The sequence below is a fragment of the Phalacrocorax aristotelis genome, chromosome 1 (assembly GCF_949628215.1).
Source record: "Phalacrocorax aristotelis chromosome 1, bGulAri2.1, whole genome shotgun sequence".
In the NCBI taxonomy this organism is placed as follows: domain Eukaryota; kingdom Metazoa; phylum Chordata; class Aves; order Suliformes; family Phalacrocoracidae; genus Phalacrocorax; species Phalacrocorax aristotelis.
In genome coordinates this window covers 137,332,885-137,358,445 of record NC_134276.1, presented here as the reverse complement: position 1 = coordinate 137,358,445, position 25,561 = coordinate 137,332,885, and the positions used below count along the sequence as shown (strand labels likewise).

Below are 25,561 nucleotides of genomic sequence, written 5' to 3'. Positions count from 1 at the left end.
GTACAGATGAAGAAGACTTGCCTTGTACCTGTCTTCATTATATGATGTGTGTCTGAGATGCCAGAAACCTGCATTCATAAACCACTCTGCTCTATTCAGAGTTTGGAATCAAAGTTAGACATTTTTGTTGTATGGAGTGTGCCTTCACCAATGTGCTGTAGAGTTCTGGAGATGGCTCTTTCACTCTCTTGTGTTTAATATTATTAATTTTATATTCATTGAACCAGAGAGGGCAGGAAAGATTTTATAGCCTATGACTTCAATATTTCAAATCATTAATTTGGTCCAAACTATGAATCAATTTTTGGTCAACCTTTTGCTTGTCTGGAACCATGTACTAAGCGATGTAACACTGTAAAAAAAACCCAGACACCCATCCCCCCACCCCCAACTTCTGTTCCACCTTCCAGCCCCCCCAAAAACCCCCAAACACAAGCAAAAAAAATCCCAAAACAACAAAACAAACGAACAAACCCCCCAAAAAAACCCAAGGCCAAACCAACCAACAACATAAAAATCCCTACAAACCCCAAACCCCCATTGCTTGGGAAATAACCTGTGAAAGTTTTTACACACCTCTACTCACAGTACTGTAGCGTCTTGCACAAATTTTTACATATATTTCACAGGTGATTTAATAGAGCCTAGGAGGGTTAACCTGGTGGGCCTATGGCCATATGAAAAATCTGCAGGAGGTCCAGGGAAGGAGGTCAGGGTTCCTGCCTCCCACTCGTGTGCCTTGAATGCAAGACAGTTATTGCTAATGCTTTGCCTTGCCTGACGGTCAGTCTCAAAGTAAAGAACCAGCATATTGGTTTCAGATTTCAGAAGGAAGTGGTGATTTTGAGACCCAGATGTCATAGCGAACACTGATTTTTCTGTCGAGAGCAAACATCATCTATCTGAAAATCAGATAAGTGAAAGCAACTGTTCTCACCAGAAAAAGGGGGTGGGTTACTGGGGGGAAAGTCTTGCCCAAAACATATCAGTGTCGTGTGTGTTTTTGGTTTGCTTTTTTTTTCTCCCCCACCCCCTCCCCAGAGATAGAGGCATAAGGGCAGTAGTTAGAGACTACACTAAAGCCGGAGACCAACAAAACGCCCCTGGAGGCCCTACCTGCTGCTCAGGTGGTTGGTGCATGGCCCTCTTCTGGGGGATGTTAGCAGGGTTATCAAAGCAGTGGGATGTTTCTGGGATGTAGAAGGTGAGGTCTGGGTTGTGCTTTAACAGCTGCCTCCTGAACATATCTTGTATCCTAGAAGGAGACTGCACACTGACTAGCTGGGGACAACTCTCCCTCACTACTTTGCTTCCTGAAACCTCGTCACATAGATCAAGTATTTGAGAATGACCACACTGATCAATAGGGTATGTAGTGCAGAGTATGGGTTGAAGAGTCCTCTCCAAAATAAACATCTGTAGAAATAACTTATCCCCAGGACCTATATTTGTCAAGCAGCTCAGTGGCCCCAGAGCCACTTCATAGTTGCATGTTAGAGCTCTTCTGATGGCCAGTGAAACCTCCGTGTCCAACTGCTTTTCACCTTTCCAGGAGTATGGAGTGCATCTAACTGTGTGTTTGTAAAGCTCCTTATTCAGGAAAAATACAGGTACTCTGAAAATACAGGTTCCACTGAACCTGTATTATGGGACGTAATTAATGATATTCAGGGAAATACCATGCATCTTTAGTGACTGCATTGTTTAGTGTTGAGGACAAATTTTCTGGGGAAAAGCAGGCTAGCCAATGTGTATGCAAAGTTTTGCAGCACTCTCATTTTAAAGTCATAGTGCCTCTCCCGCCCTTTACCTGTTGCCATAAGTCATTTAAGGCTACACTGGACAAATCACAGGAAAAATATACTCTCAACTGATCTCTCTTCATTCATTATTATCCAAGATTTTTACTACCTTGCTGAGAAGGCTTACGTGGGGCAGGACTTTGAGCTATTGAGCAAACCAAAATCAGTCAAGTATTGCCTGTTCCAAACAGCTTGAAGCTTAATTTAAGGGCCCCAGGACTTTGCAAGGAGGAAGACTGCTCTGACAAGGTGTTGGCAAATAGCTTGTGCCTGTGGAATAGTCTGCTAATATACAGACAGGCATTGAAACAAGATGGTTTGTAAAGCGGATTTAAAAAAAACCCAACCAAACCACAAAACCCACAATAGTTATGAAATCATTTAGTCTGAAAAAATTTTACTTGAAAGTTTTAAGCGGAAGGGTTAAAATAGTATACAGGTGTTGTATAAAAGAACTACGTAGAGGTATAAATTTACAAGCATCACAGAAGAAAAAAGATCTAATGGGGGAGAAATTAAAAAACAGGTAACCAGAATTTCAGGGGTGATAGTTGTCCCAACCTTCAGATTTGAACTTGTGGGTAAATGAGGATCTGGTGGTACCTGCTGGTGGGAAGCTCAACACGGACACACTTTCAGAACCAAAGAAACACTGCTTCAGAGCTAAGCCCATCTCTTACTTTATAACTGTTAGTGTAAGACTGCATTAGTGCAAATAAAAGAGGATGTATTTAATTTGGCACCTCGCTTCTCATCAGACTAGATTTCATCATTAATCTTTACAATCTGTGGTAAGGTCAAGGGTTGCATTCTTGTTTTTCTTTTCTTGTGCTCAGTTCTGGCTGCAGAGATGAAAATTTCATGCCTTTTACTGTCGTCCTTCCCTTGGAATCTTCCTCCTTTGACATCTGCTATGGGCCTAACATATGCTACATTTATTAGCCCCAAACTTCTAGTTTACAAAAAAAGGTTTGCTAAAGGCTACTGGCTTTATTACATCTGTTTTAGCATTCTTGGTGTAGTTTTCACAACTACCCTTCGGTTTAGAACAGTTTTGGTGTTCAGTATATTCTGTCTGTTTGTACTTAACATACAGCAGGTAGCTCGATGACATTTTCATTATGTGTACATATAAAATATGTTATAAAATATAAAATGGATTTAAATATAAAAATATTCCATAGATATATTTAGGGAGCATTTATTTTGTTTTCCAGTAACAGTCAGGGTTATATTTCCATTTTTGGGAACGAGTTAACAGAGGCAACTGATATTGTCCTGTGTTGCATGCGAGAGTTTTAAAAAGCAAAGTTACAGAACTAAGAAAGTGTAATTAAATTAACTATTTTGTAGCGGGTACCCACAGAAGGAAGCAGAGGTAGTACTTCTAATCAGCCAGGCCACGGGAGGCAAAAGGGGGAGGAGGGAACATTCCCTTTCTGGGAGGATCCCCCTTCTCTGAAGGAAGGAGCAACAGAGCAGAGAGTCTGCTTGCATCTCCCAGGAAGTGGCAGCCATACAGATTAACTCATTCAGTTTTGTTTTTGTGCAAAGTGAGTGCAAATCTTGCCAAGACTGTGCCAGGGGCTGCTTCTAATATGTCAGAGAAGCGGGTTTCAGGACAGCTTACACTGTAAGATCATGGGCCCAAGCAATTATGGTGTATGTTAAGTTTCTTTACAAACAAGATTTATTTTCAGACAGAAGGAGAAAATCAAGGCTAGCTGGGATCAGGAATGCCAACACTTTCATTGCTTAGGGAAGCAGATTAATTTTGTTTGCCTCTTTAATGACTCCTATTTTTTTTGAGAACTTCTAAACATTAGGAAAATGTGTGGGCATGCTTAGGTTTCTGCAGGTTATAGCTGACCAGCAAATAACTCCTACCGTGTTCACGCAGGTGTGAGAAGTACTGCGAGCTGTCTTCTGCAGGCTTTAGTCTGTCTTCAAGCTCAGAGAGGTCTTCTACAGGAGTCAGTCCAGATCACTGAAAGGGGCTTTTCTACAATCAATCTGTCTGGAATAGAAATTAATTTGAAATGAAAGTTTTTATTTTCAAAACCAGCTTTCAGCAGCCGATCACATAGGTAGTAGCCAATAATGTCCACTTGTTGCTCAAACCCCTAAACAGCTGTGTGCTTCTCCTTCATCCACAGGGACCCTTGTGGGAAACAGTTATGATTTTGCAAACTCCTGGGCTTTGCACAGTGAAAACAAGCGGTGCAAGAGAGTGCAGTCTCCAAGCAACACCTGCAATATTTCATCTGATATTGCAGAGAAGGTTGGTGCCGCAAGATACCGGTCTGGTTTCAGTCCTCCCCTAGCTGAAGGCAGCTTGCCTGCCCTTTGGCAGAACAACACAAATGCTTCCTTGAATCCACGTCTGTACCTAATGTGTTCCTCTGTCAGCAACTGCTTAGGGTGCAGGGTGCAGATGATACCTGTTTTGGGTTTCTAAGGTGCAGTGCAGTCTGAAATAGCTATACCGGGCGCTGCTGTCCCTGCTGTGCTGGAGCAGGGTGTACGGCTCCTCATCCAGCCTGGTGGGAGTTAACCACAGAGCTGGTGGTGGCCATATGTAGGTCCCTGCTGTGGTGCAGCAGGGTCAGGTACAGGCAGAAGGCGGAAGTGACACATCTGCAGTGCATGCCTGTGCCGTCTGTGGGGGCTCCAGCCTATCTGTGAGCCACTGTGGGACTGGACACAGGATGCAGCTGTATGTAGTTCCTGAGCTGCTAATTATGTGCCCTCTGTGTAGGCTCTGGCTGGTGCTAGCAGGAGGATCTCTGCACTGGACTATCCAGTGCTATAAGAAGTAACCTCGGAGCTTGCATGTTATGGCTGATGTCTTATTTACTGCAGTCTTAAGAAAGGCACAGTTTACTGACTAGTTAGTGAATACAGGTTTTTTTTTTCTCCTACTGCACCTTGGCTTTCTAGAACCATAGAGCAGACATACTTCCCTTCCTCTCCCCGGCAAAACCCCCAAACCTAATACACAAATATCAAACAGATAAACAAAGAAACCAAGAGCCCATTTGAGCCTGAAGTGTGAGTTGCTGACAAAGAAACTTTGGTATTGGGAAAGGTGTGTTTAAGTGGTGCCTGTAGAATGAGGTTGTTAATTCCCCCTCTGATTCTGCCAGCAGAGCAGCATCAGTTACAAAGCCTCTGTGGGCACCACCACCACAAACAGTATGTGAATGTGTCAGTTCATGTACCTGAGAGTCACCAGAACAGGGAGATGCTTCGGCCAGGCTAGTTTTGACAAAGGAGATGTTCTCTGTAGGTGTTGCAAAGGCTCTGTGACACCAGGCTATTTCCGTTGCCAGGAGGAGGAGGAGGTTTCTTCAGCTATGCTGAAGATAGTAGCTCTGATTTGTTGAAGAAACACAGAACTGCTTGTCTCAGCCAACTCTGTCAACCCTTCTCCTGCATCAACTTTTTTCCTCTCCTCTTTCAAAGTATAAACATGTTCCTTGTTTCCCTTAGACACAGGGCGGGCACATGTAGATGGTCACCAGCTCAGGCAGGAAAGTAGCTTTGCATATGTACTGATTGCCTGTGGTATTGCAGATTATGACCGTCATGGTAAATTGAATCCTTATCCATTGAGGGTTTGCATCTGATCTCATGTACTCTCCTGTAAATCATAATGATCTGGGGGGTGCCAGGTTTAGATTTATATCAGAGTAACTGAGGCCAAAATTTAGGCCTCAGTTTCTTGGTGTACAAGTCCCATGGACATATCCATGTTAAACAAGGCTCAAATAATTTCTCAAGAGTGGTAGCACTTCCTGGAACATATCTGCTCTACAGCTACTTTGAGTGCCGGTTTCCTAGTTTCCTGGAGAAAGCTAACAAAGATTTGGACAAGCCTGCAGACTTCTGACTAATTATACTTTCCACTAAGCTTTTGGATGGGTGCGCTTGTATTAGATATGTTCTGAAAATCAGTGCCTTTGGAGGGACAGGATTGCGTTTTAAACCTGGTTACAGCTCTAGAGCAGGGCTAGTTCTTGCAACTGGTTGTGGCTGCTGGAATTTTATCTATTCAGGCAAGGTTAATGTTTAGAAAATGTAAACATTGCAACTGAGGCCAGGGAGAGGCATGTGGAACGAAATCTTGTCTAATGGGTAGGCTGCAACTAATGCGAGTTTTATACAGATCACATTAAATATTGATGCTTTGTTGGATAAAGTTTGCTCTCCCACAAACTGGATGAAATGATATTCTCTCTTGTGTGAGTTCATGAGCTCACAGCATTTCACATTGGCTTAATTTATTCATTGTGCAAGAATAAAGACAGTGCTATTAATAGAAGTCCAGCCAAATGAATGCCTGATGAAGAATGTAGGGCTTTTTAACAGCGTGCTTTGTTTGCTTGCTTCAACTTCAGGAATGTAAATCTCCCCCATCTCCCAGCCTCCTTCCCTGCCAGGCGGTCAGCTGCTAGGTGAGGAAAACAGCTTTAGTTCAGCTCACTCCTCCTGCCCCCCGTCCCCTGACTGGGGGTAGATCTGTGATTTTCTTTGCCCTCTCTGCCTCCCCCACCACAACAGCATCCTTGGAGGGATGGCTTCTCACTTCTCTGCAAGGTGCAGTGAAGTCAGAAAGCTCTGTTTCTCTTTTATCTTCAAATCATAGAAAATGTGGGCAATTTTGTGTTCTTTAATAAGGAACAGCTCTTGTCTTGATCAATGGCTCTATGTATCACCTGAAGGTCTTGACCCAGCTCATACTTTTACCCTATTGCTGCCCTCCGCCTCCAAAACACATGCGCACTTACATGTGTTTGACTACTGCTCTGTCTGCAGAGACGGTTTCTTCTCAGATACATGTATTCCTCTCCTAGGGCTGGAGGCAGTTTGGCATCTGCATGGTGGAGCTGCCTGTTGACTACCTTGTCTTGTGATCTGGAGAGCATGCCAAGCTGGGTAGTGTGGGAGGGAGGGAGCTACCACCTCCCTGCCATGCCCTGCCCTCTCTGGCTGCTGTTTAAATAGTTACCAAAAAGAAAGAGCTTCTCTGCATTGTTGGATCCGCTTTTTTTCACCACTCGGATGTAATGATTTAGGCTACCTGTTTACTGAAGTACTGCAATCTAATAGCCTATCAGATGACTAACAGCATGGGTAACATGGATTTTGAAGTATAAAATGGAATGATGTGGATAACAGTGGTAATGAGGCAGTCTTGAAAACAAAAATATATATGTTTTAAAGCATTACAATTGATTCATGTGTTCTTAGGGGTTACCTTTCTTTTCCAGATTTCACCTCTAGTAGAAATGGTGCATGGAGGCCACAGTTCACCGTATTCTCTCTTTTTTTCTTTCTTATTAGGAAAATATGCCTATAACATGTTAGATATGAAAAGGGCTGAAATTAGAATTCAATTAATTTCTGCTTTTGCTGAAATTCAGCTTTTGCTGTGATTGGTAAGAAATAGTCCAACTCATATCTCATAGAGTACTTCCATATACAATAAAGAAATCACGTTTGTCCTCAGAACTGAACGCAAGTGGGAGAGGTTTTCAACTTTTGGACTGTAATTTGTGATGGTAGAGATCACAAACAGGTCCAGAAAAGACATGGACATACAATACTATAATACATTTTAGGGGTGAAAATGAGGCCCACTATATCTAAAATGTCATTTCTCTGCTCCTGAAATATACAAGTTAGCTGAATCAGCATTCTAGTGAAGTGACTTCTGTCAGTTGTTGTTATGTTTGCTGAAACATACAGCCAGCATTTGGGGTACTAAACATATTGGCTTTTAAATGCTTTTTACTTGGAAGGATGCGAGGCTAAATCATTCTCTGTTTGAGTTAACCAAAAGAACATGTATTCTGAAAACCTATACCCAATTATGGCACTGAAATATACCCTTACTGAATGATCTGGAGAAATATTTCCATGTATCTATATACCATAGGGTTTAAATTCAAGGGAATGAGAGGGTGTCTCTGTTTTCTTCTGTTACTTTTTAGGTTGTATCTCTTTAATGGCAATTGTTAAGCAATAGACAATTGCAGTTCATGCAGCAGCAGAAGGCAATCCCACAGACATTGGAAGAATGTACAAAATTCCACCTACAGCTCTGTGTGGTGGGACTGGGGCAGAAGGAAGGTCAGCAAGTTTGTGGTCGCTAAGGGTTGTCAGCGCCAGGACAATACCAACTCATTTAAATAAACACTTAAAATAGACTCATGCAGAATTCAAGGGAGACATTTCAAGACTTTCACCTGTATTTCAGATACTGCAGTCAGTTCTGCTAGTTTTAATCTTACAGCCACGTGTACTGTAAGCACTGTTTCAGCCTGAGGCTTCAGTCCCCAGTCTGTTGGTTTTGATGTTTCTTTGAGTGAAGCCGCTTCCAGGACTGTTGCTCCATGAGCAGAAATGCTACAGCAGTGGATGAGACTACCAATACCCGGTGCTCACCACATATGTGCGTTGTCCCTTAAACTAAAGAACGAGGATCTCTCATAGTTCAGCCTGACCATTGAGTTTGAAAGAAAGGAAGGAGAGAAAATAAAAATAATTTGCAAAATGGTTTAAGTTGGAAGGCACCGTTGAAGGCTATCTAGTCCAATCCTCTGCGTGCAACAGGGCCGTCCTAGGTCATGTTGCTCAGTCCTTGTCTACTCACGTTTCGAGTATCTCCAAAGGTGGTGGTTCCACAGCCTCTCTGAACACTTGTTCCAGTCTTTGATGACCCTAATGGTGATTTTTTTTAAAAAATCTGGTTGGATTTACCCATATTACAGCTTACGTCTGTTAATTCATCACAATAGTTGAGATTTGTCTAAAAGATGGGAAAATTTCAGCTATAATTTCTTGTATAAAGTCACTGGAAAACGTGAAGCAATTTGAATGGCAAAAACCCCTTTGCACAGAGAAAATGAACTGTTTGTTTCCTTCTAACATATCACTTGGTTTCTTGATAATCCACTAGAGCTCAGTCATTAGGCATGTTGTTATTGAACAAGACCAAGACCAAAGAACACTACAGGAAAAAACCAAAAAGGGGTTTAATGAATTTTTTTGTGTGTGGAATCTCCTTGATTTTTAAAGTCACTTTCACATCTAACATTTACTGGTATGTAATAAACATGATCATAAAAGATTGTTTCTACTAGTTTTACTGTTTAGTGGAATATGCAGAATCTGAGCTCTATTGCAACATAACAATTGAGTTGTATTACCTTTTTAACAAGGCTATTACCTTATTTAAAAAACTGATTAACACAGACCCTAAATGGACTTATTGAATATACTGTTTTTCTGTTGCATTTGATAATATCTGGATCAAGTCTTTGATCCAGGAGTTGCTGCACTGCTCATCCTCTGAATGGCTCTGAGCTCTCTTTTGGTTATATCGGCTTCATCTTGAAGCGCTGCTTTAATAGCTTTTTTGGCTGCTTCTGTTGTTGTTACTTCTACCCTTAGGGCACTTCTTCAGCTTTCTCTTACATCTGTGTAGTCTTAGAGCAGCACCAACCACCATTTTATGCAGTTCCTGCTCCCTTCCTTCGAGTCTTCCCCCCCGCCCCCCCCCCCCCCCCCCCCCCCCCCCAGCTCATTCAGCATGGTGGCTGCTAGCTGGGCATCAGAATTATTCTAGGCTGGAGCTGGTTTTCTGGAGGACAGTCACATTCAGCTCTCTAACAGTGCTTAGTTAGCATTGCTTTAAGCTCCCTGAGGCCTTTCTCAGAAAGCTCAAAACGCCTTTGTGTATGCGGTTGTTCACCCAGCACTTTGCTAAACTCTGAATATATTCCCAGTGGGCCAGACATTTCTGCCTGGTTTGTTTTCATAAGCAAGAAGTTCTGTCTCAGTTCAGACATGTACTAGCTTTAGCTGATCATCTGGACAAAATACCCCTTAGCAAAAAAAGTCTTTTCTGCTCAGCAGTTTTCCTATACAGGTATACCATCTGCAATTCAGAGAAGACACCTAGATATCTGCTGAGCTCTGGGATTTTTGCTCCCCATTTTTCATCTCCCAGAAACTGAAAACAAAACTTTCTCTCGCTCCACCCCCTTTTTTTTTTTAAGCACAGCAACTATGTATAATACCTGAAATATACAGCATGGTTACATCTACTTATATAAAACACTGACAAATAAATAGAAAAAACTACTTATTCTTCAATTGTTTGTGCTAGGGTTGTATCAGAAAATCATTTTTCCACTTATCTAAACTCAGTGTCATCCTTTTGTAAAGTTGCATTGAGGACCTCAGACTTATTGAACTGTGACATAATGCGTACATAAGAGGTCTTTTTGGCAGCCTCCCTTGGAGAACTTAGCCATAAAGTTTTCCTTAGGTTTTGTTTCATGTACAGCTAAGTTTCACCTTAGCTTGCTGTTGTCTGAAAGGAGAGGGCTTGGTACCCTCCCCCACATCTCACTGTGCAGTCCTTCCCTTACACTAGCTGTCACCATGCTGATTTAACTCGCAAGAAGAGCAGAACAAATTGCTTTTATTCCCTGGGCTATTTTTCTCCCATTTATCTGAGTTAAATTGACCTGTTATGCATTGGACAAGCCAGCAGGAGTGACAGGAACACGTGGCCAGAAGTGGGAAACAAATTTGACTCCTCAAATTCCAGTCAGACTCGATCTTTCACTCTGAAACTTACTCTGTTCCCTCATTATCCAAAAGATTGTCTGGTAGTTTTTCTTCCCAAGTACCTCAATTTTAAGTTCCTCTCCCTTGCTGTTCGTGTTTTCCTGGTACTCCAGACACCATCTGGTTCTTCACCGGGTAGGAAGCAGTTCTTTGCTTCCCTCCATTTGCTGACTGATTGACTGACATGTTTCTGCATGCAACATCCTTTATATGACACTCTATTTTATAATAATCAGTATATTAATGTACCTCTGTGTATATATGGATGTGGTAAATAAATGGATATAGCTCACTACTAGCTCTTGACTATGATGTTATTTAACTACATGGTGGTGTTAAATAATAACCTTGATGTTATTTAGCAACAGTGGTGACACTGTTCTTGGAAAAGTTGTTTTTCCTCCCATCTTCCTGAGACTGAAGTAACTTATTTTGTCCTTTTTTTCTCTCCTCCTTCCTACCTGTGCTCTTCACTTGTCTTGCAGGGCGTCATGGAAACCTGCCAGCTGCTAAGAACATCTTTGACCTTCTCCCGGTGCCACCATCGAGTTGATCCAGAACCGTATATTGATCTCTGTGAAAGAGACATCTGTGCCTGTACCCAGGGCATGGACTGTCACTGCTCGGTCTTCCTTGATTACGCAAGGAGCTGTGCTCATGAAGGAGTGATTTTGGACGGGTGGCCTGAAGAGAGCTCATGCAGTAAGATGACAGGATTATTTCTAGGCTGCTTATCCCAAATGAGATCATGACTGCCTTGCAGATTTATGTGCTGAAGCTAAAAGCAACTAGTGGCTTTTTAGGATGTTGATTCAGGCATGGCAGGTTAAAATCTGAAGTGCCTGTCACTTCCATTTATCTGAAGTGCCTTTGCTCGCTCCCACTTTCAGCTCTCCATCACCCACCTTTTTCTAGAAGTTGTTGTCCCTAAGGCAGGATTGTGTGAACCATATATGAAGAAGATCCTGAGCTGTTACAGATCCCAGTGTGGTATAAAAAGTCAGTGAAGACTTATTTGATACACAAAGACAAAGGTATAGACTAGAATGTTTTAGGAGCTATTTCACATATGGTTCAGAGGTGTGATGTTATCCAGCTTGTACTTGTAAGTCAGCATCCTCGTGAAAGGTTCTCCATAATGATTTTTCATAAAGACAATTGTTTTATCCTTTATTTGCTTGAGCCAATTACATTGAAAATGGGATGCTGCCTTTTTAAAGCCAAATTATGACTACGTTAGAGATCCTGATTGCATCCTGAAATGCTGTCTTTATTAGCCCAATGTTGCTGAGATCAGAGGTCCTGATTGCACCTCTGCTAAGATTTTGCAACAAGAAAGTGCATAGATTGACTGGGATGGACTGTGTTTATAGAGGAAAGGTCATGTTTGCACCCATCATTGATATACACATATACCTCCACTGGAGAACCTTGGTTAAATACATAAACGCACAAATGAATAACAATACCAAAAAATCTATCTTCTAATATGATGTTCTCAGTGATTTTTCCCATGTATTTATGTTGCACAGGAAGGACAATTTTCTCAGGATGTTTCTGTAAATTGATTTCGTGGGGTAACTGATGATTTGTACTGACGACACTTTTGTCTCTGGTAAAGAAATTCTGCTATTGGCCACCACTGAAGAAAACTGTGCCTTCTGATTATGGTTAGGGCAGGAAGATACTGCCAAGAGCTTGTTCAAGGGATTGTACACCAGACGAGAGTCTTATTTCCAGCAGTAATTTGTTACCATTCCATTGGAACATAGAAGGGATCTGATGAAAACTTGTCTCCTTGCTCAGGGTGCAAGCCAGAGAACCCATTTTTGCTAGGGCTGTCTGTAAGTCTAACTAAAGCCACAAGTGAAATGAACCCCTCTCTGTTCCCAGGAGTTTTAGAGCTCATTTCTAACCCTTGACTTCAGAAACCACATTTTTTCTGAGTCAGGAAAAAGAGAGATGGCCTGCTGCCACAGCAGGAGCTTAATTTTCCATCACCCTTCATCTGTACTATGATGCTTTCTCGGGAGATGATGGTGATAGTTAATTTGGAGGCATGAAATGCTCTGCTGCATTGGAAGGGCTCTAGTGCTGGGCACACTGTACTAGTGCGAGCTGGTGCCCAAGCCCTGGAGCCACTGAGGGCAAGACCACTCCTTCATTATGCTCCCACCTCCTTCAATAGAGGATTTGCTGGGAAAGGGCAAGCTCTAATCTTTTCTTCCTACTCCATGCCCACACAGTCTTGTGGGGTATGTCTATGCATCAAAATGAAGGAATGACTATAGTGTGTGCTTGTGCCTTGCCTAAGTAATGACAGCAGTGAAGATACCACAGCATGGGTGTTATCCTGTGCTGGCAGTTCTCTGGAAGAAGGATGGGATTTCAGGGTCTTAACTGTCTCCCAGTTCTCTCTGGAAACATGGAACAGTGTAATTTCACAAATGAGTGGACAAACTGTATAGCTTAAAGGTACAGAACATGCTTGTCTATCCAAATTACTTGGATATTATTACAAAACTTCTCCTCATGTTTGATTGTTCTTAATGCACTTGGTTTGTGTTGTTAAGACTCAATTTATTAGAAAAGAAACTGGCTTTAGCTTCTAAGTATTTACTACACAACCTGACAGATTATGGTATTGCAGCAAACTGAAAATCTTGTGTTTCTTAAATCTTAAATCTTCTACTTCTGGAGAAGATATGACCTTTCTGGTGTCTCTGTAGTTCAGCCTTTGATAATTAAGGGATTTATTTATTTAAGAGTTATTGGGGAATTTGCATTTCTAATTTCTTTTTATTTTTTCAGGGCCAAGATGTCCAGTTGGCATGGAGTATAAGGAATGTGTATCCCCTTGTGCCAGAACCTGCCAGAGCCTGAATATCAATGAAGTGTGTCACGGACAATGTGTTGATGGCTGCAGCTGCCCTGGTAATTTATTTACTGGGTTATTTACAGAGAAACATTTGGCAGCGATGCTACCTATTTTATTAGAAGAAGGAAGTCTGTGTCTTCCCTTAAATTTTGCTGAAATCAGAAACACTTTTATTTTCTGGGGCCATGCTATAGAATAAACCAGTTTCTGTAATGCCTGTATGCTCACTCTATGAAAGGGCCGTTTTTCAGGCCCAACTAAAAAGTAAATGTTTCTGTGAAAATCAGCACTATCTAATACTCTATGATTGCCTGCCTTTCTTGGTGAGGGACCGCTTAACATTGACATATCTAGATTCCTTCTGAATTGCTTTTAGTTAGAAGCATCCAGTTAGAGGAAGAAAGAACAGAGAATATACTGAAGGACTTTCTTACAGAAAAACAGTGCGTGTAGAGCTCGCATCATAGTTCCAAAGATCTTAATGATTTTAGATGAATGATTTCACGTATTATAGAACCATTTGTACAGGTGATTTTATAGGCTTCAAGGGGAAGCCCAACCATCGCAGTCTTCCTCCTCTGTCTATTGTGCTTAAGACAACTGCAGGAGGAGAGTTTTATTCTGCAAAGCTCCATATGCTCCCATTTCTAGCTGTTTTTTATTGGGGTTTTGAGGCTGTTTTGTTTCTTAGTCCTATTAAAAACAAACAATCTCTGCATTTCACCCTTCAAATCTGGACTTCGTGCAAATGCACGGACATATTTACTGTCCCCCGGTACAAGATACTAAGCATGATGGAGGTTTATGGAGAACATAATTTGGTTTCCAGAACAAGGCAGTGGTGACAGTGTCAACCTTGTCTAAGGAGTTGTTATTGCATTCAGAACTTAGTAGTTTCCCATTTAGCTGCCAGTCTCTTACTTACGGGAAGTTCAAAGCTGTCAGTCTGTGGCAGGACCTGGGAAGGTGCACGTGGAGGGTGGCAAGTGATGTAACTAGACCCAGGACCTTATTTTGTTGTGAAGGATACAGCTGTTATTTGGGCAGTCCTGGGAGTGTTGGTAAAAGACGAAGGAGACGAATCCACTGGCTGCACAAGGACTCTCGCTATATTCTTCTTTTGGTAGCTGCACTGGCCAGTTCAGCACAGCAAAGGCCTAAGCAGACAGGAACTGAAGAGCAGAGAAACAGGAGCTCAACAGAAAGGGTTCTGTGTGAGTAACAAGTAGATAGGTAGAAGGAACTGCATGAAAAGAAATAACAACCAGCAGTTCAAAACTTTTACTGTTATTTGGTGCACTGTCAACAGGGAAGAACTTTGATTTGAGTTTCATAGAGAATCAGGAGGATCTAACAAAGGAATAGGGGAATTTTGGATTTAGGATGAGAATTATACCTTTGCTTAGCTTAGCTTCCCTCCAGTGCTCCAAGAGTAAAAGAATCTGCTCAACGAATGTTCCTTTTTTTTTTTTTTCTTCCCTTAAATGCCCCACACAGTTACTTTAATTGCTCTAAATGGAATTACTATTGCCAGGAAAAAAGGCGGATGTTCTGTTTTCTTGTGCTCTCTGGAGAGCTGCACCACTCTTAAATGCTCAGATCTGGTTTTGAATATCTCTCACTGGAAGGATTTTCTCAACAGTAAAGATCTTTCCAGGCAGCTCTATGGGAAGAACGATAGAGAGGGGACTTACCTGTGTCTCACTGTCAGTGGTGACTGCTGCTGGCAGGAAAAAGGGCCAAAATCTCTACAGGTGATTGGAAGGAGTCACTCAAAGAGGAGGGAGAAGGGTTTTCAGCAAACAAAATATTTTGCTACAGCATCTCTTTTAAAAATGGAGGAATATAAACTATCTCTCAACATGGGGATCTAAGGGAAAGAAACTTGTCTTCACTTCTGCTGCTAGTTTATAGTGCAATCTCGAACAAGTCTTGTAACTTTTCTGTACCTCCGTTTACCTTTTTAAGATAAAGTACTCTATATATTAAATAGGTAATTATAATTGTGTAATATAGAAACTTCAGCAGTTAGATCCAAGTTGGTAAGTTGACCCTTTCACTTTTTGCTTCTGCAGAACTTGAGAAGAGAAACCCCTGCTCCACATGATAATGTTTCTTCTTCTCAGACCCTGTCTGCTAGACTTTATGGTGTCCAACTTTGTTTCTTCATTCCCTGCTTCGTCTCCTCTTCTGTCCTCTTGCAACAAATACAAAACCTGTCTGGACAGCCTTTACTGTAGTCAGTGAAGCGCATGTATTTTCCAACAGTCAGGTTTCTAGACCAGCTCTGATAAACCTTGATTGTGCTCCCCGTGATTGACTCATGTATGTTCCAATATATGTGTGTTGGACTTGGGGACTTGGTAAGCAAAGAGCTCTTGTGGGACCACTAGAAATAATCCATTCAGCACATCTGAGGGAGAGGCAGCATTAGAAGGAAAGCAGACACCTGCTGCCATGAGGTTTTTGGCAAGCCTCATTCTTTCTTATTGCTGTCTGTGACTAACTATGGATAATAATGCATATGAAATCTTGCCAAAGTATATGAAGAACTAGAAAATCTAATTGTAGTTATGTTTGTGTCCCTCTGTGCGTGTGGCATGTGTATCTGCTGCTACCTGATCTATCCAGAGGGGAAGCTCCTTGATGGTGAACACTGCATTGAAAGCTCTGACTGTTCCTGCATTCACTCTGGGAAACATTATCCTCCTGGCTTCACCATCTCCCAGGACTGCAACTCATGGTAAACTCCGTGTTGCTTTGGCATGGTTGCTGTTGCTCTGGATAAATACTGCACACCGTTTAGTGACTGGTTTAGGTGATCTTTCTAGAGCTGTCTTTCTACTTTTTAAAAATTTCTTTTCATTGGCAAAGGACCTGCTCTCTTATTGGAAATGCCAGCCCCTTCCAAGAAGTAAGCTGTTCACAAAGGCAAAATCAGCTCCGCTTTTAAAGGGTTATTTGATCTGATAGAACAATGTGAGGGTCATACTCCTTCAAACAATAGAGAACTACCTGTTTCCTGTGGATAAGACAGACCGGCAGGTTCCCATGTCTGGTTAGTGTCAGCAGTGGTGTCTTTGTTTTGACTTCCTACATTTATTTAAGCTCTAAACCCCATTTCTTTCCAAGAGGAGTTAGCTCAGGCACGTCCTTGGAATTTCTTGCAAAGCTAATGAATCTTCCCAGCTGCATGGCTCACGATTTTTCTTTCACTCATGAAGGCCAGCCTGAAGGGGAAGGCTAGCTGTCTAAAGAAAGGAAGGGGAATGAGTAATGTATTCCTGATCTGATTTTGTACAAGTGTGAACATATTTGTGGAAGGAGTTCAGCCAACTCTGTGCCCAGATGTTTGCAATTACAGTACAGAAGGAGGACTCAGTGAAGGCCACCATATGCAGAAGACAGACAGTCTATGCATCATCACTGTTGATCAGAAGGTTTTCATTACTTGCACCATGTGTCACAGAATATGAACCATAACCATGACATTAGCACTTTGTCTTTTTCCCTGGAGCTGTCTGTAGCTTTGAGCTTGGCCAAAATTGTTCAGCCTTAGTGCTCTTGGGAGATCAGTGTTGCCTTGATAGACTGTATTGTTCAAAAATGCTTCTTGTTCAACTTTGATACCACTGTGGAGAACGTCATTCCATTGGCTCTGCAGTTACCATCCTCAATAAACTGACTACACACAAATGGTTTGCAAGGGCTAGGATAATTAAAGGAACAAGAAGAATCTAGCACCTATTGAAACTTAACTGATTTTGGAGATTCTAGGATTGTCTGGCATGGTCTCCCAAAGACCCAAGAATGACAGCTGTCTCAATCACTATCGGTGCATGTTACTGGTTACTAGTAGCAGCAATGGGGGATGGGACTAAATCCACCACCCAAAGACATTAAAGCAGAGACAATCCACCTCCTTGCAACTTGCATAGAAAGGGAAACTAAGCAAGAAGAACTTGAGTCGTCAGTGCGCTCTCGGAGTGGTGAAGGTCTGCTTTAGCAGAAGTCTAGCTGGCCACTGAAGGAAAGGGATTATTGCTCTCCTGGGACCAACTCATGAGGCCGTGACTGGAGTAGTGTGGGAAGTGCTGGGCACCCACAGCAAGAGAGATGATTATGGATTGGAGTCTTATGGAGGACACTGGAGATCATCACTGCAGGGGAGTTTATGATGCGAGGAGAAGCAAAGGGAAATAGATTTGTTTAAAGACTAATAGGGGAACTTCCACTGCCTAGAGGGGGTTGTAAAGAAGTCAGGGCCAAACTCTCCTCAGAGGCAAACAGTGAAAGAATGTGAAGCAGGGGAAATTCCATTTAGACACAAGAAAAAATGCTTCCCCTGAAATGGCCCAGAGAGGCAGTGGGACCTCATCCTGGAGGTTTCTAAACTCAAATGGACAAATTCCTAAGCTACCTGATCTAGCTTTGAAGTTCCCTTCTTTGAGTTGGGGGTTGTAGTATATGATTTTTCTGGAGGTCCCTTCAAACTATTTTTTCCTATGATTCTGTCATATTAATAAACATATCTTGAGAACTGCATTTAAAACTCATTCCACGTCAGTGGTATGTAGTTGAAAACTCTATTAAACACAGAGCTTTGGCAGAGGAAAATAGAAGTTCTTGAGTTTTACAAGCATTCCAGCTTTCTTTACCAGCAGTTGCTGTCGAATAATGGTAAGAAGGGATGAATATATTAAGAAATGAGGTTATAAGAGATGGAAAGGATGCTGGGGACTGGTCTAATTTGGAAAAAATTGCAACAGAATATTTGAATTAATGTACTCTTGCCTAACTTGTCGTATGTTTCCTAGCATCTGTCGACGTGGCACCTGGATCTGCAGCAATGGGGAATGCCCAGGTATGTTGGCTCTACTTTTTTCAGGTTTTGACAAGTAATCCTTGCCTACTACACTCCCACTTACATCCCACTTATATTTTTTTCCACACAAAAAGTGATTCTGTCTTTGTTCTTACTTGCTTGCTCCAGTACAATCTAGATGGGATCATACTACCAAGTTCTTGTCATGAGACAAGCCAGACATTGTGCGATGTGGTTTATGTGTAGCAATGAAAAATCCTGTTTGGTGAGAAGAATGATTCCTCTTTTGATTACTTAGTTTACCAAGATACAAGGGTCTATAGATTCAGAGGATTGGCTTTCAGGTAGAGTGCTGGGTAAACTGCTGTGTTTCTTTGAACAGGTACTGTTCCCTGTTTGATTGCCTGAATCAGCATACTTTTGCTGATGGGACAATTTGAAGTACCGGGAGTTGATTTGATCAATCTTAATACCCCATGGGTTTGGGCTCTGATGGTCATGTTGCAGATGAAGGAGCTACAGCTCTAGGGAGCCTTCCATGGGTGGTGGCAGACTGGAGAGGTAGCTCTGCAGGTGTTCTTGCTCCCTTCCCTTCTGCTCTACCTCCCAAATTCACTGGTTCTGATGGCTGCTGTCCCATTTTTTTTTTTTGCCTACATGTGGAATGTGACTTTTCATGCTCTGCATTAGCCAGCAAAGTGCTGCCTTCCTTATTTCCTCCTGCTGGTTCTGTGACCCCTCCTCTGTCTCAGTTCCTGCACTGTGTTCAGCCATGGAAAGGCCTGCTTGACCTGAAACAGCATTTGACTCTGCATTGTGAGTAGGAGTCTGCAGGCAGACAGCACGGCTTTTTATCTTGTTTGTTCTCTTTGTTTTTGGGAACTAAGAGTGGAAGGGATAAGAAGGAGACTGGGGGTTATGGCAGGACAGAAAAAGAGAGAGCAAGTTTTTTGGGTTTGGCGTGGTTTTTTTTGTGTTTTTTGTTGTTTTTTTTTTTTTAATTGAGATGAGACTGTGTAGACCTCACAAATTAGAATTACAACAGTGTTAAAATGGCTATTAAAAAGTCTGTCTATTAACATTAAGCTTGCCTGACTCGTCAGTGCTTCATTTCCTTGTGCTTTAGACTCAAAGAGCACTTGCCCCAAAGTGACAGCAGTAAAAAAAAAAAAGGGGGGTGGTGGTGTATGCAAATGCTCAAAATAGAATTGACATTTTTAGTGAGCTGTGCCAAACAGTACTGTGAGAAGCCCCGTGAGTGGGGTGCTCACTAGAGATCTCTCCAAGTGCAGCGAATCTCACTGTCTAAAACACAGAATCAAGGAGATAGCCTCAGCTACTTTCTTATGTCTTTTAGCTAATGGACAGGAGCATGTTTAGAAACAAGAAATAAGTCTTTTTCTAACTTCAGTTTTTACCTAGGTTATAGGTCTTAATGTCCCTGCTTTCTGGGCTACTATGAATACTATAAGGCCAAATTTTTATTCTCAACTCCAGCTATGTTTTCTTCATAGTGATTATAGAAATTAAGATAAGCCTGGTATTGAGGCTTGCAAACAGATGTTGATATACAGCTTTGTGCAAGATGGAATATAGCCTTGCTGTCTTTTTCTGAGTTGGGAAGCTGTGCTGAATGAGCACAAGTCAAAAAGAAAGCCAGCTTATTTTTGTACCTTAAGCCAATATATACAAGTCACTTTTCAGCTAGGCTTGTGCAAGACTAAAGCTTGTGTAAGTAAAGCTGTTGTACAGGTACCTGCTAACGTCTACTAACTGTACTGAGACAGTATGGGAAGGCAGCAAAGCCTCCCAAAGTAGCAGTCCTTGATGGGGACAATAGCCAAGTTTATATTGTTACCAGTCCTGTCTTGTCTCTATTTGAAGGAATATTGAAGCATATTTTTGGTTTTGGTTGGGTGTTTTTGCAACAAATATTTCTAAAATCATGTGTCACAGGAAGTTTATGTACTTAGACGCACATAAGGTCAAGGTAGTTCCATTATTTTTTTTACTAACTGGTTTGTCAGGAAAGGTTTCTTTTATATTGTGGGAATGAATTGCCTGTCTGTAAGTTTTGTGATAAAACTGGGCACACAGCTGGAGGTGGCACTTCAGAAGGCATTGCTGTGTCAGCCAACTAGAAATAGCTGGCTAGCACTAGTAAGAAGCTCTCAAGCTGATATCATAATTAAATTAATTATGAAGGCAGTAGGTTTCAGGAAAACTCATGGGATACATTACACCAAATGGAGTAGGTAGAGGGACTCATAAGAAGAGATTTTGCTGCAGGAAAGAGATTTCCCTTCCAGGAGCAATGCCAAAGGGCTGAAACTTGTTGTGGCTAGCAGACCCTAGCTCTCCATGCTGCAAACCTGTCCTTTTTGTTCCTGGTTGCGGACAATGCCCTGGAAATCAAACTGCATGTAATATGGTGGATTATGCCTAGTTTTATTTAAATCTGTTCTACACATCAGATAACTAGTTAATTCACTTTGAAGTTGACTAGAATAACACCTCTTTTACCTTTGTCCAAGTTTAATTGAACTGAAAGTAGGATTTCCCAGAGTGAGCTAGTAAATACCAAGCCGCTTTACTCTCCAGGGGGATGACAAACATCCAGCAGGTGCTGATCTTTCCTTAGGGCAAGTCAGAGCTGTTCAAGGATCTGTGAGGTTGCACTTTAGCACAGGCTGGCCTAAGATGGTTAACCCTGAGTAATATGTTGAAGAGGGAAATCTCCACTCGATGTTCATTAGACAGATCTTACGTGGGACTCAAAGACAGTGAAGAGAGAACAACTGACGGGGTTCACCTGCCAGCTTGTAACATTTAGCCTTTCTCCATCCTTTGTCAATGGCTTGCCAGTGTAGGCCCAGCACCTGAATTTTGTTCTGGAAAAGGAGGTCTCTGCCCACCTCATTTGCCATGGGACCATCTGTAAGTGTGGTAGTGTTCTCATATGAAAGAAATTCTTTGCAAGCTCTGTGGAGTTGGAGCGAGCCTCCCTATGTGTTTGCAGAGGCCTTAGCATAACAGGGTACTAAATCAATCAAATCAAATTGTGGCATTTGAATACTTCCTTCTTGGAAATTAAAAGCCACAGTTTACCAAAACATTTTAAGATGTTGATATGTTTAAATAGCCTCTTTTTGTAGTAGAAGGGTGGGAAAGCCAGGCCTTCACATTATTCTGTAAGGACTTTAGATGTAGCTACTGTAACTATAGAATTATTTTTAACTTTATGCTATTTAATTAATATAATAGTTCAGAGTAAAGACCAGCATGAATTCTGCCCTTGGACGAACTTAACGGTGATTATCTTTCACATCTTTGTTCTGATAAGGTATTTTTACTCCAGTGTTAGAAGAACTTATTGGTATTCAAGGCAGCCCAACAAAGGAATCAACACTTTTTGTGGGTTGTGTTCAAGGAGGCCATTGTGAAGAAGGCTTTCAGACACTGCTGCCTTCATAAAACCATAGTGCAGTGCTCTAAAAACATCAGCAGAGAGACAAAGAGGAGACTCACAATCCACCAAGAGACAACTGTGAAACACAGACTGAGAATGAGGCACCTCTGCAGAAGAGCAGAGCAGAAGTCCAACAAGTCTTACTGCAAATTTTGATATTCAACTCTGTAAAAGTGCCTGCATTCTGCAGCCAGCTCCATGGATGCAGACATGCCCCACTGGGCTAAGTAGAAGTAGATTTAAAGTGTGTTATGTCAAGACGTTGCAAGCTCTGGCACAGGGGTAAAGAGGCAACGTGTCCCAGTGTATGGATTCTGTGACTAGTGGTGGGTAATGAGTGTCTTTCCCAGCTCTGCCAGTCTTAGGCATTGGTACTTCCACTCTCCGTGCCTCAGTTTCCCCATTGTATAAAGAGGGAAGCATAGTTCCTACATAAAAGAGTGTGGATTGCTGTTTAAAACTGATTAGTGCCACCAGTACCCATCATTTAGGTGCTAGGTATGACCTAGGCTGTGGTGAATTTCAGTGACTGCACTGAATTTCCAGGGTCACTGAAGTATGTACTGCAGAAGAATCAAATCCGCTTCAGTGCAGAGAGCTGAGCTGTTCGCTGATGTCCTCATGACCCTCCGTTTGAAACATTATATAGGCTTTTCTGTAGGCATGTGTTTCAGCCCTTCAGTGTGGTTTATACCATATTCCCCCGCTTCTGTTGGCTCCTCGGCTCCTCTGTTACTACTGGTAATGACTTACAGGAATAAACAGTGAGATTGCTTCTGGTCTGTGAACTTGGGCCTTGTGCAACCTGCTCCACTTGGCTGCTCTTCCCTGACAGTGGCCTGGGAGGATGGGAGGATTTTGCTTGCAACTGGCACTGGGGTCATTAATGGCGCTCTGAATTTTTCAGGAGAATGCTCTGTCACTGGCCAGTCCCATTTCAAAAGCTTTGACAACAAGTATTTCACCTTCAGTGGAATTTGTCAGTACTTATTTGCCAAGGACTGCGTGGAAAATTCCTTTTCGGTGATCATCGAGACCGTGCAGGTAACAGCAGCCTTGGCTGGCGCTTGCGTGCCTCTGCACATGCTCTTGAGAGAGTGGGAAGGGCTGTGGGAGTATGATATGAATTGCAGCTGCACAGGCCAACAAAAGTAATTTTCCTATGAAATAATTTTGTTTAAAAAACAGATGCAGTCTTTCTCCTTTAGTTAATAAGTGTTTTGCTTCTCCTTGCTGCCATTCCCAGGAGCCTATCTGGAGACTGAGATTCATAATGAGATTTGGAGAATGAGCCCTCACCTCCTCTTTGCCAGCTGAACAAACAAATGCAGATGAGGGTGGCACCCTTGCAAAGCACTCTGAAGGCCGGTGCCTCGCTGATGCCCGGGGAAAAGGCATTTCCTCAGACACCGAGTAGGGTGCACTGGCAGAATAGTACCTTGGGTTTCTTTCCATTAAGTCACATTGGCTGGTGATTTCTGTTGCTCACTAGCCAGTCAGCAGCTCCTGACTTGCTCCACCATCTGTCCTGAAGGATGTGAGAGAGGTGGCTGGAGGCAGTGGGTGGAGATGGCTGGAGAGAGACAGGAAAGGGAGCCAGGCCAGCGTAGGGAGGGGAGGAGACCCTGGAGGGGATGTCACAGGGAGGTTAACCTGGTCGTGAAATTAATCGACCAGTTGCACATGGGAATAGGTGAACTAACCTGGAGACTGAAAAGGGTTCTGAATCAAGCAGGGGGGAAGAAAGGGGATGGGGACGGATGAACTGAAGGCAGGGAGTGGTATGATGGAGTCAGGAGACTGACAGGAGTGAAGGGGAGTATCAGCCTGCCTTGCAGGACAGGAGCAACAGAGAAGTGACAGGCTGTGGAGGAATGGGGCGTGACGGTCATAGGCACCATCTATGTCTATACCCTGCATTAAAAAGCTCTGATAAAGCAGCTCTGAGGTCATCCATGCTTGAGAACTTGCAGAACGGGTTTTCACTGAAACTTCCCTTTCGAAACCAGGGAGGAGACCCAGGGGCCTGCAGTCCCTGTTCTTCATCTGCATAACCCACAGCCAGGGAAAATAAATAGTACAAGAGCCTCTGTCAGTGTGAACTGAGCAGCTGTTTCCCAGCCTGACGGGCTGTGCAGGGCAGCGTGCCCTTCCCACCCCTGCTGCAGCTGGAGGGGTTGGATGCTGGGCACCAGCCTGGGCACTCCCAGGGTCTGGTGTAAGGCACCCGGATTGCTTTCCAGTCTCCAAGACAAAGGAGCTGCTGATAGCTCCCTGGTGCATGATTAACAGGATAATGGAAAAAAGGCTGCCAGCCTAGTGTTTGTGGGATGCAGAAACTAGAGCCATAAAACCATTGAGACACTTAACACCTCCCAAATTAGATGTCAAAATGCCTTTTGGGAGCCTGGGTCTAAGTCACCAATAAAGTGATAACTTGAGGTTTGAGGCAAATTTTCCCTTCTCTGTAGTGTGCAGATGATCCTGATGCTGTGTGCACTCGCTCAGCTTCCATCCGAATCCGGGATATGGACAACAGCCTCATTAAAATGAAACATGGAGGAGGAATTTCACTGAATGGACAAGACGTACAGATCCCCTTGCTACAAGGTGTGTTTGCATGGTCTAACTCTGGCCAGCCACTGAAGGGCTGGCTACTTACTAGTGTTTTCTGTCATGCCTTAGCCCAGTTCAATCACAAAGTGTTTTCAATACCAAATTCTCACTTGCAGCCTCTTCTAGAAGTTCTGTCATTCCAGCATCTCTCCATGCAGCTGACACATCTTGGCTCAGCTCCTCTAGAATCAGGAGAATTAAACTGGTCTGGATTTGAGAGACGTGATCTTGAAAACCACTGTTGGTCTATGCTTTCAAAAAAATTATTATGTTTTATCCAGAAGCTTGAAATCCCTCCAGTTATCCTGCAAAATGTCACAGTTAATGCCCAAGGTTTTGCAGAATGCACATATATCCTCCCCTAGGGCTCCTGAGTGCCTTAAAGCAAAGCCTATGGGGAAGTTCATGCAGCTGTAAACTACAGAGCAGGAACAAAGCTTGGGAAGTGCGGAGTGGACATTGCTGGCACTCCTTGGTTTGGCAGACCTCAGTGCCCCCTGCTCTGTGGACCCACTCTGTTGGCCTGGTCACCGTGACACAGCAGTCCCAGGCAATAAAACACTGCATCTTGGCTTGACTGACTGACACTTTTGGTTTTCTTAAGGTGCCCTCCGTATCCAGCGCATGGTGAGGACTTCAGTTCGCCTTACCTATGGGGAAGATTTGCAGATTGAGTGGGATGGTCATGGTGAACTCCTAGTGAAGGTACACTTTCTGTCTCTTTTATTTCTGTCTTTTTGCCCCCTCTTTCACCCCACCCAAACATTACAAAGATTTTCTTGTCTGAAGTGAGAAATTGCTTTGTATTGCATGTAAGGAATTCCATTCTCTTTTGCTACCCCCGGAGTGATATACAGGTCCTTTTGTATTCTGAAACAAATGTTTTCATCCTACAGCATCTTGGTAGCTTCCCCCCCCCCCCCCCCTTTTTTTTTTTGTGCAATGACAGCCTTTTTTAACCGTGAATAGTTTTGTGTTTTCTTCAGCAGATATCCTTCAAACTGGATTTTTGCTTTCATTTGCTTTGACTGTTGTGACTATAGCAATGGGGCTGTATGACTTAAAATAAGGGAAGAATATGCTCCAGGGACACAGTTACTCATCATTTCCAGGAAAAATCAATTAACCATTACAAGATATGTTGCATACTCCTTCCACTCTGAGGAATGTTGAAAGTCATCCTTGATTAACAATTAGGGTTTGTCTGTGCTGCAGATCGCAGCGGAGTGTAGAAATACCCAAACCAGGTTTAAGAGAAATGAGCTGTAAGGGAAGCAGTCTAGCTGCAACAGCAGAAAGCTTTACATAAACCACTTTTTTTTTTTTTT

General features: G+C 42.6%; 1 protein-coding gene across 1 annotated transcript in view; it reads left to right on the top strand.

Moving 5' to 3' along the window:
- The window catches only part of VWF (von Willebrand factor), a 141,034-nt gene that overhangs the window by 8,812 nt on the left and 106,661 nt on the right, over positions 1-25,561 (top strand). Inside the window, exons 6-13 of the mRNA XM_075111545.1 lie at positions 3,959-4,083; positions 10,931-11,147; positions 13,257-13,379; positions 15,955-16,066; positions 18,141-18,187; positions 22,525-22,661; positions 24,089-24,227; positions 24,838-24,938. Coding sequence (XP_074967646.1) covers positions 3,959-4,083; positions 10,931-11,147; positions 13,257-13,379; positions 15,955-16,066; positions 18,141-18,187; positions 22,525-22,661; positions 24,089-24,227; positions 24,838-24,938 — 1,001 coding nt within the window. The remainder of the gene's footprint in view (positions 1-3,958; positions 4,084-10,930; positions 11,148-13,256; positions 13,380-15,954; positions 16,067-18,140; positions 18,188-22,524; positions 22,662-24,088; positions 24,228-24,837; positions 24,939-25,561) is intronic.